At 48.1% G+C, this 17537-nt stretch overlaps 2 protein-coding genes across 6 annotated transcripts in view; one reads left to right on the plus strand and one right to left on the minus strand.

Moving 5' to 3' along the window:
* The window catches only part of si:dkey-225f5.4, a 12934-nt gene extending 3162 nt beyond the window's left edge, over window positions 1–9772 (minus strand). Inside the window, exons 1-7 of one of the 2 annotated variants that reach the window (XM_046038692.1) lie at window positions 9562–9772; window positions 5125–5221; window positions 3732–3855; window positions 3364–3521; window positions 2066–2208; window positions 1810–1987; window positions 1546–1685 (exon numbers count right to left, since the gene is read on the minus strand). In XM_046038692.1, coding sequence (XP_045894648.1) covers window positions 1546–1685; window positions 1810–1987; window positions 2066–2208; window positions 3364–3521; window positions 3732–3855; window positions 5125–5142 — 761 coding nt within the window. In that variant the 5' untranslated portion in view covers window positions 5143–5221; window positions 9562–9772. Of the gene's footprint in view, window positions 1–1545; window positions 1686–1809; window positions 1988–2065; window positions 2209–3363; window positions 3522–3731; window positions 3856–5124; window positions 5222–6601; window positions 6678–9561 lie in introns of those variants that run through there. The other variant, XM_046038684.1, reaches the window with a different exon arrangement.
* The window catches only part of wipf2b (WAS/WASL interacting protein family, member 2b), a 16267-nt gene continuing 7425 nt past the window's right edge, over window positions 8696–17537 (plus strand). For 2 of the 4 annotated variants that reach the window (XR_006822958.1, XM_046038653.1), the window contains exons 1-6: window positions 8696–8851; window positions 9893–9979; window positions 12187–12487; window positions 15271–15396; window positions 15761–16420; window positions 16546–16773. Coding sequence is in view for 3 of the 4 variants with exons in the window: in XM_046038653.1 (XP_045894609.1) it covers window positions 9914–9979; window positions 12187–12487; window positions 15271–15396; window positions 15761–16420; window positions 16546–16773 (1381 nt within the window). In the remaining variant the exon portion in view is untranslated. The remainder of the gene's footprint in view (window positions 8852–9892; window positions 9980–12186; window positions 12488–15270; window positions 15397–15760; window positions 16421–16545; window positions 16774–17537) is intronic. The other 2 variants (XM_046038663.1, XM_046038673.1) reach the window with 2 other exon arrangements.

Here is a 17537-nt window from a genome sequence, read left to right on the forward strand (position 1 = left end):
AAACTGCTAGCCTAGCTAAGCAAAAACACTGGAAACTGCTAGCCTAGCTTAGCACATAGACTGGACACAGAGGGAAACTGTTAGCATAGCTAAGCACATAGACTGGACACAGAGGGAAACTGTTAGCCTAGCTAAGCACAAAGACTGGAAGCAGGGGGAAACTGCTAGCCTAGCTAAGCACAAAGACTGGAAGCTGGGGGAAACTGCTAGCCTAGCTTAGCACAAAGACTGTAAGCTGGGGGAAACTGCTAGCCTAGCTAAACAAAAAGACTGGAAGCTGGGGGAAACTGCTAGCCTAGCTAAGCAAAAAGAAAGGTAGCAGAGGTAAACTGCTAGCCTAGCTTAGCACAAAGACTGGAAGCTGGGGGAAACTGTTAGCCTAGCTTAGCACAAACACTGGAAGCTGGGGGAAACTTCTAGCCTAGCTTAGCACAAAGACAGGTAGCAAAGGTAAACTGTTAGCCTAGCTTAGCACAAACACTGGAAGCTGGAGGAAACTGCTAGCCTAGCTTAGCACAAAGACAGGTAGTAAAGGTAAACTGTTAGCCTAGCTTAGCACAAACACTGGAAGCTGGGGGAAACTGCTAGCCTAGCTTAGCACAAAGACTGGAAACTGCTAGCCTGGCTTAGCACATAGACTGGACACAGAGGGAAACTGTTATCCTAGCTAAGCACAAAGACTGGAAGCAGGGGGAAACTGCTAGCCTAGCTTAGCACAAAGACTGGAAGTTGGGGGAAACTGCTAGCCTAGCTAAGCAAAAACACTGGAAACTGCTAGCCTAGCTTAGCACATAGACTGGACACAGAGGGAAACTGTTAGCATAGCTAAGCACAAAGACTGGAAGCAGAGGTAAACTGTTAGCCTAGCTTAGCACAAAGACTGGAAGCTGGGGGAAATGCTAGCCTAGCTTAGCACAAAGACTGGAAACTGCTAGCCTAGCTTAGCACATAGACTGGACACAGAGGGAAACTGTTAGCCTAGCTAAGCACAAAGACTGGAAGCAGGGGGAAAATGCTAGCCTAGCTAAGCACAAAGACTGGAAGCTGGGGGAAACTGCTAGCCTAGCTTAGCACAAAGACTGTAAGCTGGGGGAAACTGCTAGCCTAGCTAAACAAAAAGACTGGAAGCTGGGGGAAACTGCTAGCCTAGCTAAGCAAAAAGAAAGGTAGCAGAGGTAAACTGCTAGCCTAGATTAGCACAAAGACTGGAAGCTGGGGGAAACTGTTAGCCTAGCTTAGCACAAACACTGGAAGCTGGGGGAAACTGCTAGCCTAGCTTAGCACAAAGACAGGTAGCAAAGGTAAACTGTTAGCCTAGCTTAGCACAAAGACTGGAAGCTGGGGAAACTGCTAGCCTCATTATACAGAACTCGTCCTGCAGTCAGTTTAGTCAGTCTCAGCAGAGTCAGCTCCTCATGACGGGTGATTATTGATTTCCGATCCGACGGGTTTCAGTCAGAACCATCAGAGGTCTCGCTCATCATCACCGACTGACAGGAGAACAAACAGGAAGTGGAGGAGAACAAACAGGAAGTGCAGGCTCACCTGGATCTCAGTCCCTGGATCTCAGACAGCAGCTCAAACTGACCCATGTAGCACTGCATCACCTCCAGCAGGGCGGCGCTCAGCTCGGCCCGTCGGCCCGACATGCAGCCCTCCGCCAGACCGGCCGCGCTCCCGTTCACCTGCACACAGACACCGTCACTTTAAGAGGGGTTAACCAATCAGCAGCTGGAAACCTGTTTCAGCCTGCAGGTCTGTGATGTAATCAATCCTCAGGTGAAGCTGGATCAGTGGGCGTGGTGCTACCTGCAGTGTGAAGCGGTCGTCGTGGCTCCAGGTGACTGACAGCTTCAGCGGATCCAGCTCATTGGACGACTGGTTAGATGGGGAGCGTGGCCTGAGCTCCAAGCACAGCTCTGATTGGCTGAAGGACAGCAGATTGATCTGCATGACGTCCTGGACGGTGGAGACGTACACCTGCAGCCTGACAGGTGAACAGGAGGCGGAGTTAGTGACCAATCACAACCACCGAGCCAAGGTCACGTGACCCGATGACACTCACTCGTCTCTGAGCCGCTGCCAGCTGGTCAGCTGACTGAGCGCCGCCTCCGACTCCGCCCTCAGCTTGGTCAGCTGATGGTCACACGCCTGCAATGCATGTTGGACCTTCTGCAGAGACTCCCTCAGCTGTTCACGCTGCTGTTTCTGAAGGAGACAAGGAGACGAGAGGAGATAAGGAGAGAACATAAGGACAGGAGGCGAGAGGAGATAAGGAGAGGAAACAAGGAAAGGAGATAGGATAGAAGACAAGGAGAGGAGATGAGAGGAGATAAGGAGAGGAAACAAGGAAAGGAGATAGGATAGAAGACAAGGAGAGGACACAGGGAGAGGAGAAGGTAAGTGAAGGAGGAGACAAGGACAGGAGATAGGAGAGAAGACAAGGAGAGGAGACAAGGAGAGGACACAGGGAGAGGAGAAGGTAAGTGAAGGAGGAGACAAGGACAGGAGATAGGAGAGAAGACAAGGAGACGAGAGGAGATAAGGAGAGGAAACATGGACACGAGGAGGTAAGGAGAGGAGGAGATAAGGAGAGGAGATAAGGACATGAGGAGACAAGGAGAGGACACAAGGACAGGAGGAGATAAGGACATGAGGAGACAAGGAGAGGACACAAGGACAGGAGACGGGAGGAGATAAGGAGAGGAAACACGGACACGAGATGAGGAGAAGAGAAGATAAGGAGAGAAGGACATGAGGAGACGAGCCAGACAGATTTAAGTGGACTCCTCTCCACCTTCATAGTTTCACCCTCTGCGAGCTTTCAAGACTCATCTCCAACAAGCTTTATGACAGCTGGAGTACCTGCAGTGGATTCTGGGTATTGTAGTAACGTAAACGTAACGCAGCTCTGACAGTTTGGGAGAATATTTGGAAAATACTTTCTTCTGCCATCAGAGACGTTTACATTTATTCATCTAGCTGACGCTTTTATCCAAAGTTACTTACAATTAATATATACACACGTCAGAGGTCGCACGCCTCTGGAGCAACGAGGGGTAAAGTGTCTTGCTCAGGGACACAATGGTGTCACAGTGGAGGATTGAACCCGGGTCTCACATCAAAGGCATGCGTCTTCTCCACTGCGCCATCACCACAGTTAAAACCAACAATACAAACGCAGGTGACAACATGCGGAAACCCACTGAGTCTACGATTCAATGAGGGACGAGGGACCGGATCAGCCGCCTGTTACCCAGCACCACGTGACCACACTGAACTTCCTAACCGCTTCCACCCTCGCTAACTGTCGACGCCCTCCTCTCATTGGCCGTTAGTCTCCCCTCCAGCTGTTCTCGTCACCTTCTCCTGCAGCTGCTGGACCAGCTGCGTGAGTTTGTGTCGTCTGTCGTGGATCTGCTGGATTTTCTCCTGCAGAGATCTGAGCAGAGCCTCCGTCTCCTCCGTCCTGGTCCTGCTCTCCGCCTTCAGGGCCTTCCACCTGCCCCGGGCCCCGCCCTCTGACGCACACACACACACACAGGTACAGCAGTTAGAAGAGATGGAGCTTAAATGTCATGAAGGAAACATGCAGAGAAGCTCGTTCAGTGACGTCTTTGTTTAAATCCTGTTTACACTAAATATCTAAATCTGAAGAGGTTCAAGACTCACATACAAATAAACCTGGTAACGTCAAAACATTTTGTGTGTACTGTGTGTACTGTGTGTACCGGGCTGGGGGGGGCAGCCTTGTGTCATCAGTTGCTGGGCAGACTCCAGACCCTCCAACAGAGACATCATGGAGTCCAGAACAAACAGCTGACGCCACAGAACCTTCTGCACACGACGGCTGTCCTGAACACACAGATCAGTGTCGGTCGTTTATTTTCTGTCAAATAACCGATCGACTGATCGATTCCGCACTGAAGTCGTTAAAGGTGTTAAGGTTTAATCCAAAGGTGGCGCTTCAGATTTCTTCCAGCTGACTGGAAATAAAGTCCTGTCATCACTACAGCTGTCCTGATCGTTAAGTTCCTCTACGGCGTAATTTCATCAGACGAATCTAAACGAAATATGTTTGTCAACAACCTTTTCTTCCCCTTACTAAACAGAGACGGCGACATTGTCCTCAGACGCTGACTGTGACTAAATTAACATGAATAATGGCGAGACTGAAATGTAATTCATAAAATAAAAATGTTAATAAATTCTCTTTCTTTTTGTCAGTATAATGAGGAGACTAAATATTACAGGCCGTATTTTCTCCCTCCGAGTTTTCTTCTTCCTGATGCGCGAGGAAAACGTGTCTGTGGAGGAAGTGAACTCTGGTGATGAACACAGCATGCTGGGGAGGAAGCGGCGCTCAGATATAATAAAAACAGAGTGCCTCATTATATCGGACAGCGAGCAAAGTGGTTCTAAGATTTCTGGGGGAAAAAACTACGAACTTGAAGCGACATATCAAGGCTGACCACCGGGAACTGAGGTACCTTAATGTCGCCTTTGCAGTGAAAAGGAGAATAAACATTTTATCTGTAATTGAGAGGAGTGAAATAAAGACTAAAATGATAAATATCTCTCTGCTGGTTTGAGCAGATCGACCAAAATACTCATCAAAATTACAAAAATCATATCGTTGCACATTCTGCATAGTTATTCATAGCGTGCTGCCACCACCTGGTCGTAGCCTGCACCTCCCTGTATTTATATTTATATTTCATTCAGACCTTGCACTTTCTATAATAATGTTTCACATTCTGTTTTATTACTGCTCTGCATTTCGTTGCTTTGAACCAGTGACAATAAAGTTGAATCTAATCTAACTAATGAGTTAGGAAAGACTGACAGGAAGGTTAATGACTAAAATAACCAGACTTTTAGGCAACTAAAACTTGATTTAAACAAATAGTATACAGTGACACAGGACTATAAGACTAAAGGCTGATGAAATTAACCCCACAGGGGGTGCAGGGGAAATAACTTGCAGACTCCTCCCTGTGGTTGACGTCTGTCTTCGGTCTGCCAGCAGCTCCGTAAACATCCTGTTCACACACACTGTTGTTACTGTGCATCATCTTCCAGCTCTCTTGGTTTTATATTAAACACAATAAAAGGCAGACTGACCGTCAGGTAGGCGACCATCCGGGCTGCCTCACCACAGTCCGGCTGCTCCGGGTCTCCGTGGGGGTCCAGTAGAGCCGGATCACAGCGCTGCAGTACACTGAGACACGGAGAGAGACACAGAGACAGAGACACAGAGAGGCAGAGACAGGGAGACAGAGACACAGAGACAGGTGGAGACAGAGACACAGAGGCAGGTAGAGACACAGAGACAGGGAGACAGACACAGAGACACAGAGGCAGGTGGAGACACAGAGGCAGGTGGAGACACAGAGACAGAGACACAGAGACAGGGAGACAGAGACACAGAGACACAGAAACACAGAGGCAGGTAGAGACACAGAGACAGGGAGACAGACACAGAGGCAGGTGGAGACACAGAGACAGAGACACAGAGACAGGTGGAGACAGAGACACAGAGACAGGTGGAGACACAGAGGCAGGTGGAGACACAGAGACAGGGAGACAGAGACACAGAGACACAGAAACACAGAGGCAGGTAGAGACACAGAGACAGGTGGAGACACAGAGACAGGGAGACAGACACAGAGACACAGAGGCAGGTGGAGACACAGAGACAGAGACACAGAGGCAGGTAGAGACACAGAGACAGGGAGACAGACACAGAGGCAGGTGGAGACACAGAGACAGAGACACAGAGACAGGTGGAGACAGAGACACAGAGACAGGTGGAGACACAGAGGCAGGTGGAGACACAGAGACAGGGAGACAGAGACACAGAGACACAGAAACACAGAGGCAGGTAGAGACACAGAGACAGGTGGAGACACAGAGACAGGGAGACAGACACAGAGACACAGAGGCAGGTGGAGACACAGAGACAGAGACACAGAGGCAGGTAGAGACACAGAGACAGGGAGACAGACACAGAGGCAGGTGGAGACACAGAGACAGAGACACAGAGACAGGTGGAGACAGAGACACAGAGACAGGTGGAGACACAGAGGCAGGTGGAGACACAGAGACAGGGAGACAGAGACACAGAGACACAGAAACACAGAGGCAGGTAGAGACACAGAGACAGGTGGAGACACAGAGACAGGGAGACAGACACAGAGACACAGAGGCAGGTGGAGACACAGAGACAGAGACACAGAGGCAGGTAGAGACACAGAGACAGGGAGACAGACACAGAGGCAGGTGGAGACACAGAGACAGAGACACAGAGACAGGTGGAGACAGAGACACAGAGGCAGATGGAGACACAGAGACAGGTGGAGACAGAGACACAGAGACAAGTGACGTTAGAGCTCTAACAACCATCTTTACACCGTTAGCTCCGTTAGCTTCAGCTAGCTTACTAACGTTCTTTACCGCCGTTTATTCTCATGTTTTCAGCCGTTTGAGTCACAAAATCTAAACCGTGTGGACAGAAAAACCCCGTCTGACCCTGAAGTTACATCTGAAACACGTTTTAAACGCAAACATCTGGAGCTGTTCGTTAAAAACAGACACTTACGCTCGGACGTCGGCCATTTCTATTTTCAAACAACCGCGGGACCACGAGCCATCTGATTGGCCGACTGACGATGACGCCGCCGCACTTTGAGCCAATCAGGAATAATCTTTCTACAAAACTTTATTGTAAACCTTTTTGGCCAACATTAACAGTGTGGACAGTGAAAAGGCAAAATACACAGTGAGGAAAAAATTATTATTAATAATAATAAATATAAGAAACATTGTCACATACATACTTACATATATTCACAGATTTATAATGTTCTATTTCCTTAAAAATACGTCAAAATATTTATCTTTTTTTCAAATTCAGTTTGTGAAAGAGAATAATAATAATCACATTCATCATGAAAATATAATATTTATACTTAAATACATTGAAACCAAGTGTTTAATATTTTTTAACAAAGAGGAATCATTGTATTTTATAAACCCGTAATGTTACAACGTCAAAGAGAGATTGTTTTTGTTTGTTTATTCGTCACTATTTTACAAACCAAACAATCAATCATATTCACTGTGCCACCGAAAAGCAGCTGCATGCTGCTTTCCTGAGCGACGGATTCAATTTTCATTTATCCATTTAGCTGACGCTTTAATCCAAAGCGACTTACAGCTGCTGTACATGTCAGAGGTCGCAGGCCTCTGGAGCAGCGAGGGGTTAAATGTCTCGCTCAGGGACACGATGGTGTCTCTCACAGTAGATTCAAACCCGGGTCTCTCACACCAAAGGCATGTGTCCACACACAAAACTATACGCAGAGGGTCAATTTCACGACATGTATGTGACAATAAAGTACCTTTACCTTAGTAACTATCCCCGTTTAACTAGTAACTATTGATTAGACACTAGTACTTCATTTTAGTTACTAGTAACTATTCAAATTGATGGTATCTGAACTGCTGAGCCACGTAGGGCAAAAATGTGCAATTAGTCTCTAGTAACTAATGCAGTACTTATTAGTAGCAAAAAAGTAAGTACTGCTTTTATATAGCGACTAGTAGGTTTTAAAGAATAAATGTTAAAGCAGCTCAAAAACCACAGCAGCAACATCCTGCTTTAAAGTATTAGTACTTTTACTGCAGGAACATTTCCCTGAGTATAAGTACTTTTACTGCAGGAACATTTCCCTGAGTATATGTACTTTTACTGCAGGAACATTTCCCTGAGTGTTAGTACTGCAGTACCGGCTCTGAGTACTCCCTCCTGGTTGTACTTTTACTGCAGTAACAGTTCCCTGAGTGTTAGTACTGCAGTACCAGCTCTGAGTACTCCCTCCTGGTTGTACTTTTACTGCAGGAACATTTCCCTGAGTATAAGTACTTTTACTGCAGGAACAGTTCCCTGAGTATATGTACTTTTACTGCAGGAACATTTCCCTGAGTATAAGTACTTTTACTGCAGTAACAGTTCCCTGAGTGTTAGTACTGCAGTACCAGCTCTGAGTACTCCCTCCTGGTTGTACTTTTACTGCAGGAACATTTCCCTGAGTGTTAGTACTGCAGTACCAGCTCTGAGTACTCCCTCCTGGTTGTACTTTTACTGCAGGAACAGTTCCCTGAGTGTTAGTACTGCAGTACCAGCTCTGAGTACTCCCTCCTGGTTGTACTTTTACTGCAGGAACATTTCCCTGAGTATAAGTACTTTTACTGCAGGAACATTTCCCTGAGTATAAGTACTTTTACTGCAGGAACAGTTCCCTGAGTATTAGTACTGCAGTACCAGCTCTGAGTACTCCCTCCTGGTTGTACTTTTACTGCAGTAACAGTTCCCTGAGTGTTAGTACTGCAGTACCGGCTCTGAGTACTCCCTCCTGGTTGTACTTTTACTGCAGGAACAGTTCCCTGAGTGTTAGTACTGCAGTACCAGCTCTGAGTACTCCCTCCTGGTTGTACTTTTACTGCAGTAACAGTTCCCTGAGTGTTAGTACTGCACTACCAGCTCTGAGTACTCCCTCCTGGTTGGACTGCAGGAGAAGCAGAGTCAGAACGCGCTGCAGTGACGTCAGCTTGCAGCTGCAGTGACGTCAGCCTGCAGCTGCAGTGCATGCCTCGGCAGGTCACGTGCTCCTGTGTGTTGACTGGAGGGGAATAAAAAAATCTGAGCAGAGCTCTGCAGCACAGCAGCTAACGGCTAACCGCGGAGCTAACCGAGAGACACACAGCGGCAGGTGTCACAGAGCACGAGCGCAGCGAGCAGACAGGTGAAAGGATGAGTTAACCTGCAGGGAGCCGCGCACGTTCACAGGTAGGATCTGTTCCACCTGGATGATGCTGCACAGACCTGCTGCTAATGCTAACACACAGCTAGCTGGTGAGCTAACTCCGCCTATCAGTAACTAGTCGTTTTACAAGCTAACGGCCCGGGATGTATCTGCGTGTATCTGCGTGTATCTGCGTGTATCTGCGGGCAGATGTTCATTGTTTTTTACTAAACTGCTGGACAAGAGCTTTGCAGAGAAGCTAACGTGCTAGCTTTGCAGAGAAGCTAACGTGCTAGCTTTGCAGAGAAGCTAACGTGCTAGCTTTGCAGAGAAGCTAACGTGCTAGGTTAGCAGAGAAGCTAACGTGCTAGGTTAGCAGGCTGCAGAGATGCAGGCCGGTGCTGATGATGCTAACTGGGAGCTAACTCATCTATCTGACGATGCTGAGAATCAGAGATGAACTCGCTCCTTTTCTGGTTTAACAAACAGAACAACGGTCCCAGAAATCAGAGTTTGGGTGTTAAACAGTCTCTAGAGTCTATTTGTTAGACTAGTCCAGATTTGACAAGTCTAAGTGTAGTGGTTTTTGATGTGGACCTGGTCTGATGTGGTCTAGGAAGTCTCTGTCTTTGACACAAACTGTATATTAAAAGGATGAAACGGGCAGTTTCAGAGTCTCAGTGTTCGTATAGTTCAGGTCTGATAAGACTTTACTGTGGCCTTTGATGTAGACCTGGTCTGATGTGGAGCCGACCTGAGATCTGCTGAGCTGTGGGTCGAGGACAGCAGTGATGTAGTGAGGCCTGAAGATGATAGACAGTCGTGTTCTTGTGGTCCACGGTGACGAGGACGAGACGTGATGCTGGACTTTATTCTGACAGGAGACAGATGTTGATCTTTATCTTCTGTCGCTCCTCGTTATGTTTAAATTCGAAGTTGCAGGGACAGATCAGAGGTGAGATCAGAGCTGAGTCCTGAGTGTTCTGCAGAGACGGGAGGCGCCACCATGAAGACAGAAGAACCTTTAAACTTGTTTCTGTCCAGCTCATCCGAGGGCAAAACATAACGAGCTGTTTGTGTTTCAGGTGATCAGCTGTTGCAGCAGGATGCCCATCCCCCCCCCTCCTCCCCCACCACCAGGGGGACCCCCACCTCCCCCCACCTTCAGCCAGGTAACTACACACCATCATCATCATCATCATCACTCCAACACCTTCCTCATCGTCTTCTCCTGCCCGGCTCCATGTTTATCACAGATTGGGTTTATTACAGGGACGTCAGGGTACCTGTCGATACTGATACCAGTACAAGTTCTAGATAATTGATACCACAGTCAAAACAAAACAATAAATCCCATCATGCACTTCAGTATCCGCTCGTTTAATAAAAACATTGAACGTTGTAAAGAACAACTACCAGCAGAGAGAGAGAGAGAGAGAGAGAGAGAGAGAGAGAGAGAGAGAACGTCCAGGATGAGAGGTGAGCAAACGGTTGAAATTACAACCGTCACTGTGCTTAATTAGTTAATTAAACTTTTCTTTACAATGTGTCAGGTGTGAACTGTCTCTGGGTGGCAGTGAGATTTCTGGGTTTAAAAACTGAACAGTTTTTGATGATTTAAACGGATCGTATTGACCTTTTCAGACGGTCCCTAACTCCTCCTGCAGTAACAGGAGCGTTGGACAGACACTCAGTTCTTAGAGCTGCAAACTGCATCGTCACCTTTGGTGATTTTCAGGTGATCAAACTGGGACATCTGCCTAAATTAGCTCTCCAACCGAACCAGAACTGGGAGAATTTTGACGCTGAGCTGTTGAAGGTAACAGCTGTGAAAAGACTTGAGACTTGACTTGGACTCCAGCTCAGAGACTTGAGACTTGAGACTTGGACTCCTGCTCAGAGACTTGAGACTTGACCTGGACTCTAGCTCAGAGACTTGAGACTTGAAACTTGGACTCTAGCTCAGAGACTTGTGACTTGAGACTTGGACTCCAGCTCAGTGACTTGAGACTTGACTTGGACTCTTGCTCAGTGACTTGAGACTTGACTTGGACTCTTGCTCAGAGACTTGAGACTTGACTTGGACTCTTGCTCAGAGACTTGAGACTTGACTTGGACTCTTGCTCAGAGACTTGAGACTTGACTTGGACTCTAGCTCAGAGACTTGAGACTTGGACTCCAGCTCAGAGACTTGAGACTTGACCTGGACTCTAGCTCAGAGACTTGTGACTTGAGACTTGGACTCCAGCTCAGAGACTTGAGACTAGACTTGGACTCTAGCTCAGAGACTTGAGACTTGAAACTTGGACTCTAGCTCAGAGACTTGTGACTTGAAACTTGGACTCTTGCTCAGTGACTTGAGACTTGACTTGGACTCTTGCTCAGTGACTTGACACTTGACTTGGACTCCAGCTCAGTGACTTGAGACTTGACTTGGACTCCAGCTCAGAGACTTGAGACTTGACTTGGACTCTTGCTCAGTGACTTGAGACTTGACTTGGACTCTTGCTCAGTGACTTGAGACTTGACTTGGACTCTTGCTCAGAGACTTGAGACTTGAGACTTGGACTCTAGCTCAGAGACTTGAGACTTGAGACTTGGACTCTTGCTCAGTGACTTGAGACTTGAGACTTGGACTCTTGCTCAGTGACTTGAGACTTGAGACTTGGACTCTTGCTCAGTGACTTGAGACTTGAGACTTGGACTCTTGCTCAGAGACTTGAGACTTGACTTGGACTCTAGCTCAGAGACTTGACTTGGACTCTAGCTCAGAGACTTGAGACTTGGACTCTAGCTCAGAGACTTGAGACTTGACTTGGACTCTTGCTCAGAGACTTGAGAATTGGACTCCAGCTCAGAGACTTGAGACTTGACTTGGACTCTAGCTCAGAGACTTGAGACTTGACTTGGACTCTAGCTCAGAGACTTGAGACTTGGGACTCCAGCTCAGAGACTTGAGACTTGACTTGGACTCTAGCTCAGAGACTTGAGACTTGGACTCTAGCTCAGAGACTTGAGACTTGACTTGGACTCTTGCTCAGAGACTTGAGACTTGGACTCTAGCTCAGAGACTTGACTTGGACTCTAGCTCAGAGACTTGACTTGGACTCTAGCTCAGAGACTTGAGACTTGGACTCCAGCTCAGAGACTTGAGACTTGACTTGGACTCTTGCTCAGAGACTTGAGACTTGACTTGGACTCCAGCTCAGAGACTTGTGACTTGTGAGCATCCTTGGGATTTATAAGAAGGGGAATTTTTCACCACTGGTATTATATTAATTCCAGTTACAGCAGTTTTAATTACAGACACTGGTCTGTAAATTATTAATGATCAATAATCATAACTATGCAGTCTTTGATTCCCCGTCTGCCCCCCCAGGCCAACACCAGCCCCCCCAAGCTGAGCAGAGAGGAGGCTAAAGGTCGCGGCGCTCTGCTGACGGACATCTGTAAAGGCACCCGGCTGAAGAAGGTGGCGGTGGTGAACGACCGCAGCGCGCCGCTGCTCGACAGTAAGAGCCAAACACCAAAGAGCCAAACACCTCCCACAGACCACCCATACATTCGCTTATACCAGTACCTACACCAGCAGCAGAGCCCGCCTCCACAGCAGGGGGCGCCGCCCGAGGAGCAGCAGAGGACGGCCGGAGGTCAGAGCTCCGCTCCTCCGTCACTAGAGAGTAAGACCACTAACCTTGTGTGATGTCAGAGCGCGATGCAGGAGGCAGCAGGGTCTCAGCCAGCCGCCATGTTTCCTGTCCACCAGACCGGACTGAAGACTCGGGTCCAGAACCTTTAACGTCATTCTGAGACTAAAAGCTGCTCAGCTGGTGCTTTCAAATCTTCACAAGCGTTTAGTTTCCCGCCTCGTTAATTAAACCGCTTGTTTAAAGTCAGAGTGAGAGAGGTCAGTGGAGGTGTTTCTGCTGCGGAGCAGGAAACAAGAAATCCTCCACCAGAGCCACAAGAAACCCGAAAACCAGATCTCATTCCCACGGATCTGAGATACGAGCCTGCAGGGCTGGAAGATGCAACCAAAAATGTTTTCACAATACAAACTTCACATCAGTTGAAATCAATAATTATCAGGATAAACATCAAATCTTTTTTCTTCCAGGTTTAAAGTCTGATTTTTGCTCCTGAGAGAAAGTTAATGTGGTTTTAAACTTTTATTTCTGGTCACTTGATACCAAAAAGTGGATCATTAATCTGAGGCAGAACATTCAGACAAAATCTGTTTCTACAAATGTGCACGAGGAAAATTAAATTAAATATTTTTTCCTCAACAAAATAAGTAATAATAATTAATAGAAACATTCAGTGCTGATTCGTTCATGATTCTATAGGGCTGGACAATAAAACAGATATTCAATAAATGTTTTTTATTCACTTGAGTCAAAACGAATTAGGACTTAATTTTTCTATTAACATGTTTATTTTGTTGAAGCAAAAGTGACTTAAAAAGCTTTTACTTAATTTTCCTCGTGCGTATTTGTTGAAACACATTTTGTCTGAATGTTCTGCCTCAGATTAATGATCTGCTGTTTGGCATCAAGTGACCAGAAATAAAAGTTTAAAACCACATTAACTTTCTCTCAGGAGCAGAAGTCAGACTTTAAACTTAAAGAAATAAAGATTTGATGTTTATCCTGATAACGTTGTTGGCCGAATCGTCCAGCTCTGAGATTCAAACAAATTAAATCAACCATTTATTGAACATTTGTTTGATTGTTTTTGAGGAAAATGATCTCACTGTTACTGGTTTATTGCCCGGCCCTACGAGCTCGTTCACGTGGTCACCTTGATTTACCAGCCTGGATCCTCCAGGCCGAGACTCTCACCATCTGGTTCTTCTTAAACATCAGAGTCAGAAACACCGACGAGCTCATTAACCAAACTACATTCAACATTTTGCCCGTTTTATGGTTTGACAGAGAGTTAAAGTCAGGAAGCTGCAGCCGAGGGAGCCAGAAAAACAGTTTGCACACTCGCTGTTAGTTGTTATTATTATTAAAATATTATCTAATTATTATAATACATTAACAGACATTCAGGACGGAGAGCCTCCTCAGGGGGGCGCCGCAGAGATCCTGCAGGAGGTGAAACAGTCTCTCCTGCTCCTCCTCAGAGTTTAACACACACACAGTTTGTTCATTAGGTCCAGCTGATTTTACTCTGTTCATCTCTTCCTGTTTGTTTTTGTTCCACTTTTTTCTGTCCCGCCTCGTCTGAGATGTTGATTTTGTTTGTGATTTAACTCCTCTCTCCTTTCTTATTGACGGCGATCAGCTGGAGCTGAAATATGAAATACTGAAAACATCATCTCACGGCACCACGACAGGTTAACTGTCATCAGACAGGTGGGCGGCTGGTTAGAACAGATCCTGCGGCGTCCTGCAGAGCGCCTGCTGACCTGATGATGATGATGATGTGTGCTGCCCACTTTCAATCCTAACCCACCTGTCAGAGTGAAGCTGATTAAAGTCGCATGTTGGAACTGTTTCCTGTCCGGCAGAAGGGATGATGAGTCACCTGCAACAGGAAGTAGTTCCAGCATGTAACCACAAACTGTTTGGGTCAAACCACCTCGCACGCAGCGCCACGTGTTAGCACGCTTTGCTAGTTCATTAGCATTTAATGCTTACACGCTACACCTAGCTGTAACGTTGCTATGCTAAGCTAGCTGATGTAAGGCTGCTCGGCTCACCTGCTTCCTGTTTACCTGCGGTGGAGGACGGTAACACCTGGCGGCGGGTGATCTTCCACCGGAGCCTGGTTCCACCTCGGGTCTCGTTCTGCTCGTGATAAACTCGCCGAGTCACACGAGAGATCTGCGAGCACGCCGTCAGAGCAGCCAGGTGACCACACAGGTAGCGGACGCGGCCCACGAGGCGTTAGCTACTGGATCGCTGTGGTTACAGTTTACGTTTCAGGAAGTTGGTTCCTCGCCTGTGTGGATCCTTCAGGATCTGTTTCAGAAACGCACAGAGAGGAAACAGGAAGTGGGAGTTTCTGCTGAGGTCACACCTGTGTGGTCGCTGGCTAGCTCACAGCTAACGGCTGCAGGTCGGCGGCAGTTTGACGCGAGGTGGAAGTTTGTGTCTGAACCAATCAGGAGAAAATGTTTGGATTGTGTTTGTGACCTCACAGCCATGAGTGATGTCATAGATGTGATGTCACAGATTATAACATGTGTCTGTTTGTCACTCATGTTGTGCTGTCGGTGATGTCATCGGAGCAGCGTGGGCGCGTAAACACTTCATTCACTTTTACCATCACACCTCACCTGAGTGTCACATTACCTGAGCTCACCTGCACACCCCCCCCCCCCCCCCCCCCCCCCCCCCCACACACACATTTACTCATTCAGTCAGTGATGTCATCTTAGTGTCATCGTAGTGTAGTGACATCATGCTGCGGAGGCGGAGCCCTTATTCACCTGTCCAATGGTTGTGGTTCTCAGAGCCTAAAGGAGGCGGAGCAGCAACAGGGGGAGCCAATGGCAGCGCAGCAGGGAGCCCGTCAGGTTCTGTTCCACCAATCGGAGGACTGTTGACAGGCGGAGTTCCTAAACTGAGACCAGTCGGAGGTGAAGAGTTAATGAATATTAATCTATTTATTGATATTATATAAAAAATTATTTATTTATATTTTAAAACTTTTATATAATTTATTTTTGTTTTTAAACCTTTCTATATTTTAAACTTTTCTATACATTTTTTAAAGTTTAAATTTTAATTTATTTAAATCTTTTTGGATCTTTTTTGTACTTTAGTACCTGTATTTATATTTCTAAATGTATTTTATTAGTATTTTTATTATTTGTAGATCACTTTATTTTTTATTATACATTTTGTTTTTTATTACTTTAATATTCTTTTTTTATTGTTTTCTGAAATCATGTGAATTCATCAGTTTTTGATCGATGAGTATATTGATTATATATTTTGCAGACGGCTTCTCTGGGCGTTCTCCCTCCACTCGGGGCGCAGCGCCCCGCCCCCCCAGCCATCGCCATGACGACCCAGAAAGCCCCTCCCCTCAGGCGTTGTCGCCGATGGAGACGCCTCGTTCCCAGCGTCCCTCGCTGCCCAACCTCTCCTCCTCTCACTCCTCCTCCTCCCCCTCGTCCGCCGCCTCCTCCCCCTCCTCCAGCATGAAGCACTCCTCCTCCGCCCCCCCTCCACCTCCTCCTGCCTGTCGCCGCGGTAACGCCCCCTCCCCACCCTCCTCCTATAACAGAGAGAAGCCCCTCCCCCCGACCCCTAACAACACGCCGCCCCTCCCGTCCAAACCTCCCCCGTCTCCTAGCAACAGCAGGCGCCCTCCCACCTCAGGAGGAAATACCGCGTCCTCCACCTCCTCCTCCTCTCTGGCCCCGCCCCCTCCACCTTACCGAATCACTAACGGTCCGTCAGGTGGCGGCGAGGCGGCGCCTGAGCTGCCGCAGCGCCACAACTCCCTCGGCAACAAGAGGACCGCCCCCACACCAGGAGGCCACACCCCCACCAGAGGCCACGCCCCTCCTCCTCCCCCAGCCTCCCCTACCCCCTCACAACAGGGCGCCAACAGGCCGCCGCCCCCCATCAGAGAGACGCCAGGTAGAGGAGCAGGTGAGAACTCGGCTGTTTGTAGTGATGTCATCAGAAACTGGACAAGACGTAGGATCCAGTCTTTATGGACTGAGGTCAGGATCAGATGTACTGTACTGATCTCTGGTGTTGGTCTCTGTCCTCAGCTCCTCCGGTCCCGGTCCAGTCCTCGGCGCTGAGGGCAGGTGGCAGAGAAGCCCCGCCCCCTCCTCCTTACAGGACACATGGTAGCCCCTCCCTCTCCTCCGACCCCCCCGCCAGAGGGAAACCTCCTCCCCCGCCAACCCGCACCCCCGCTGCTCCTCCCCCGCCTCCCCCTCCTCTTCGCAACGGACACTCCTCCTCCTCCTCCATCATCCCTCGTTCTTTTGTCGGTGAGTCTGTTTGTCTCGTCTTTCCTCCGTCTGTCCGCCCGAAACCACAGAACAGAATCTGAGCCGGGTCACGGCGAGACCGGCAGAGTCTGTGAGCCGGGTCACGGCGAGACCGGCATGATGAAGTCAGACGGTCGCATGAAAACCTCCTGCTCTCTGTTGATGTGATTAAAGCTGCAGATTCGTCTCTCCGTCCTCTCGTCTCTCCGTCCTCTCGTCTCTTCTCCTTTGTCTCTTCTCCTTCGTCTCTCCGTCCTCTCGTCTCTTCTCCTTCGTCTCTCCGTCCTCTCGTCTCTCCGTCCTCTCGTCTCTTCTCCTTCGTCTCTCCGTCCTCTCGTCTCTCCGTCCTCTCGTCTCTTCTCCTTCGTCTCTTCTCCTTCGTCTCTCCGTCCTCTCGTCTCTTCTCCTTCGTCTCGTATCTTCTCCTTCGTCTCTTCTCCTTCGTCTCTTCTCCTTCGTCTCTCCGTCCTCTCGTCTCTTCTCCTTCGTCTCTCCGTCCTCTCGTCTCTCCGTCCTCTCGTCTCTCCGTCCTCTCGTCTCTTCTCCTTCGTCTCTCCGTCCTCTCGTCTCTCCGTCCTCTCGTCTCTTCTCCTTCGTCTCTCCGTCCTCTCGTCTCTTCTCCTTTGTCTCTCTTTCACCTCAGAGTTTGTTGGAAACTGAATTTGTCTGTTTCTCAAACCGAAGCTGGAAAATAAACTCGTCTCTTCTCCTTCGTCTCTCCGTCCTCTCGTCTCTTCTCCTTCGTCTCTCCGTCCTCTCGTCTC

This window comes from Micropterus dolomieu, linkage group LG02 (assembly GCF_021292245.1).
Source record: "Micropterus dolomieu isolate WLL.071019.BEF.003 ecotype Adirondacks linkage group LG02, ASM2129224v1, whole genome shotgun sequence".
Lineage (NCBI taxonomy): Eukaryota > Metazoa > Chordata > Actinopteri > Centrarchiformes > Centrarchidae > Micropterus > Micropterus dolomieu.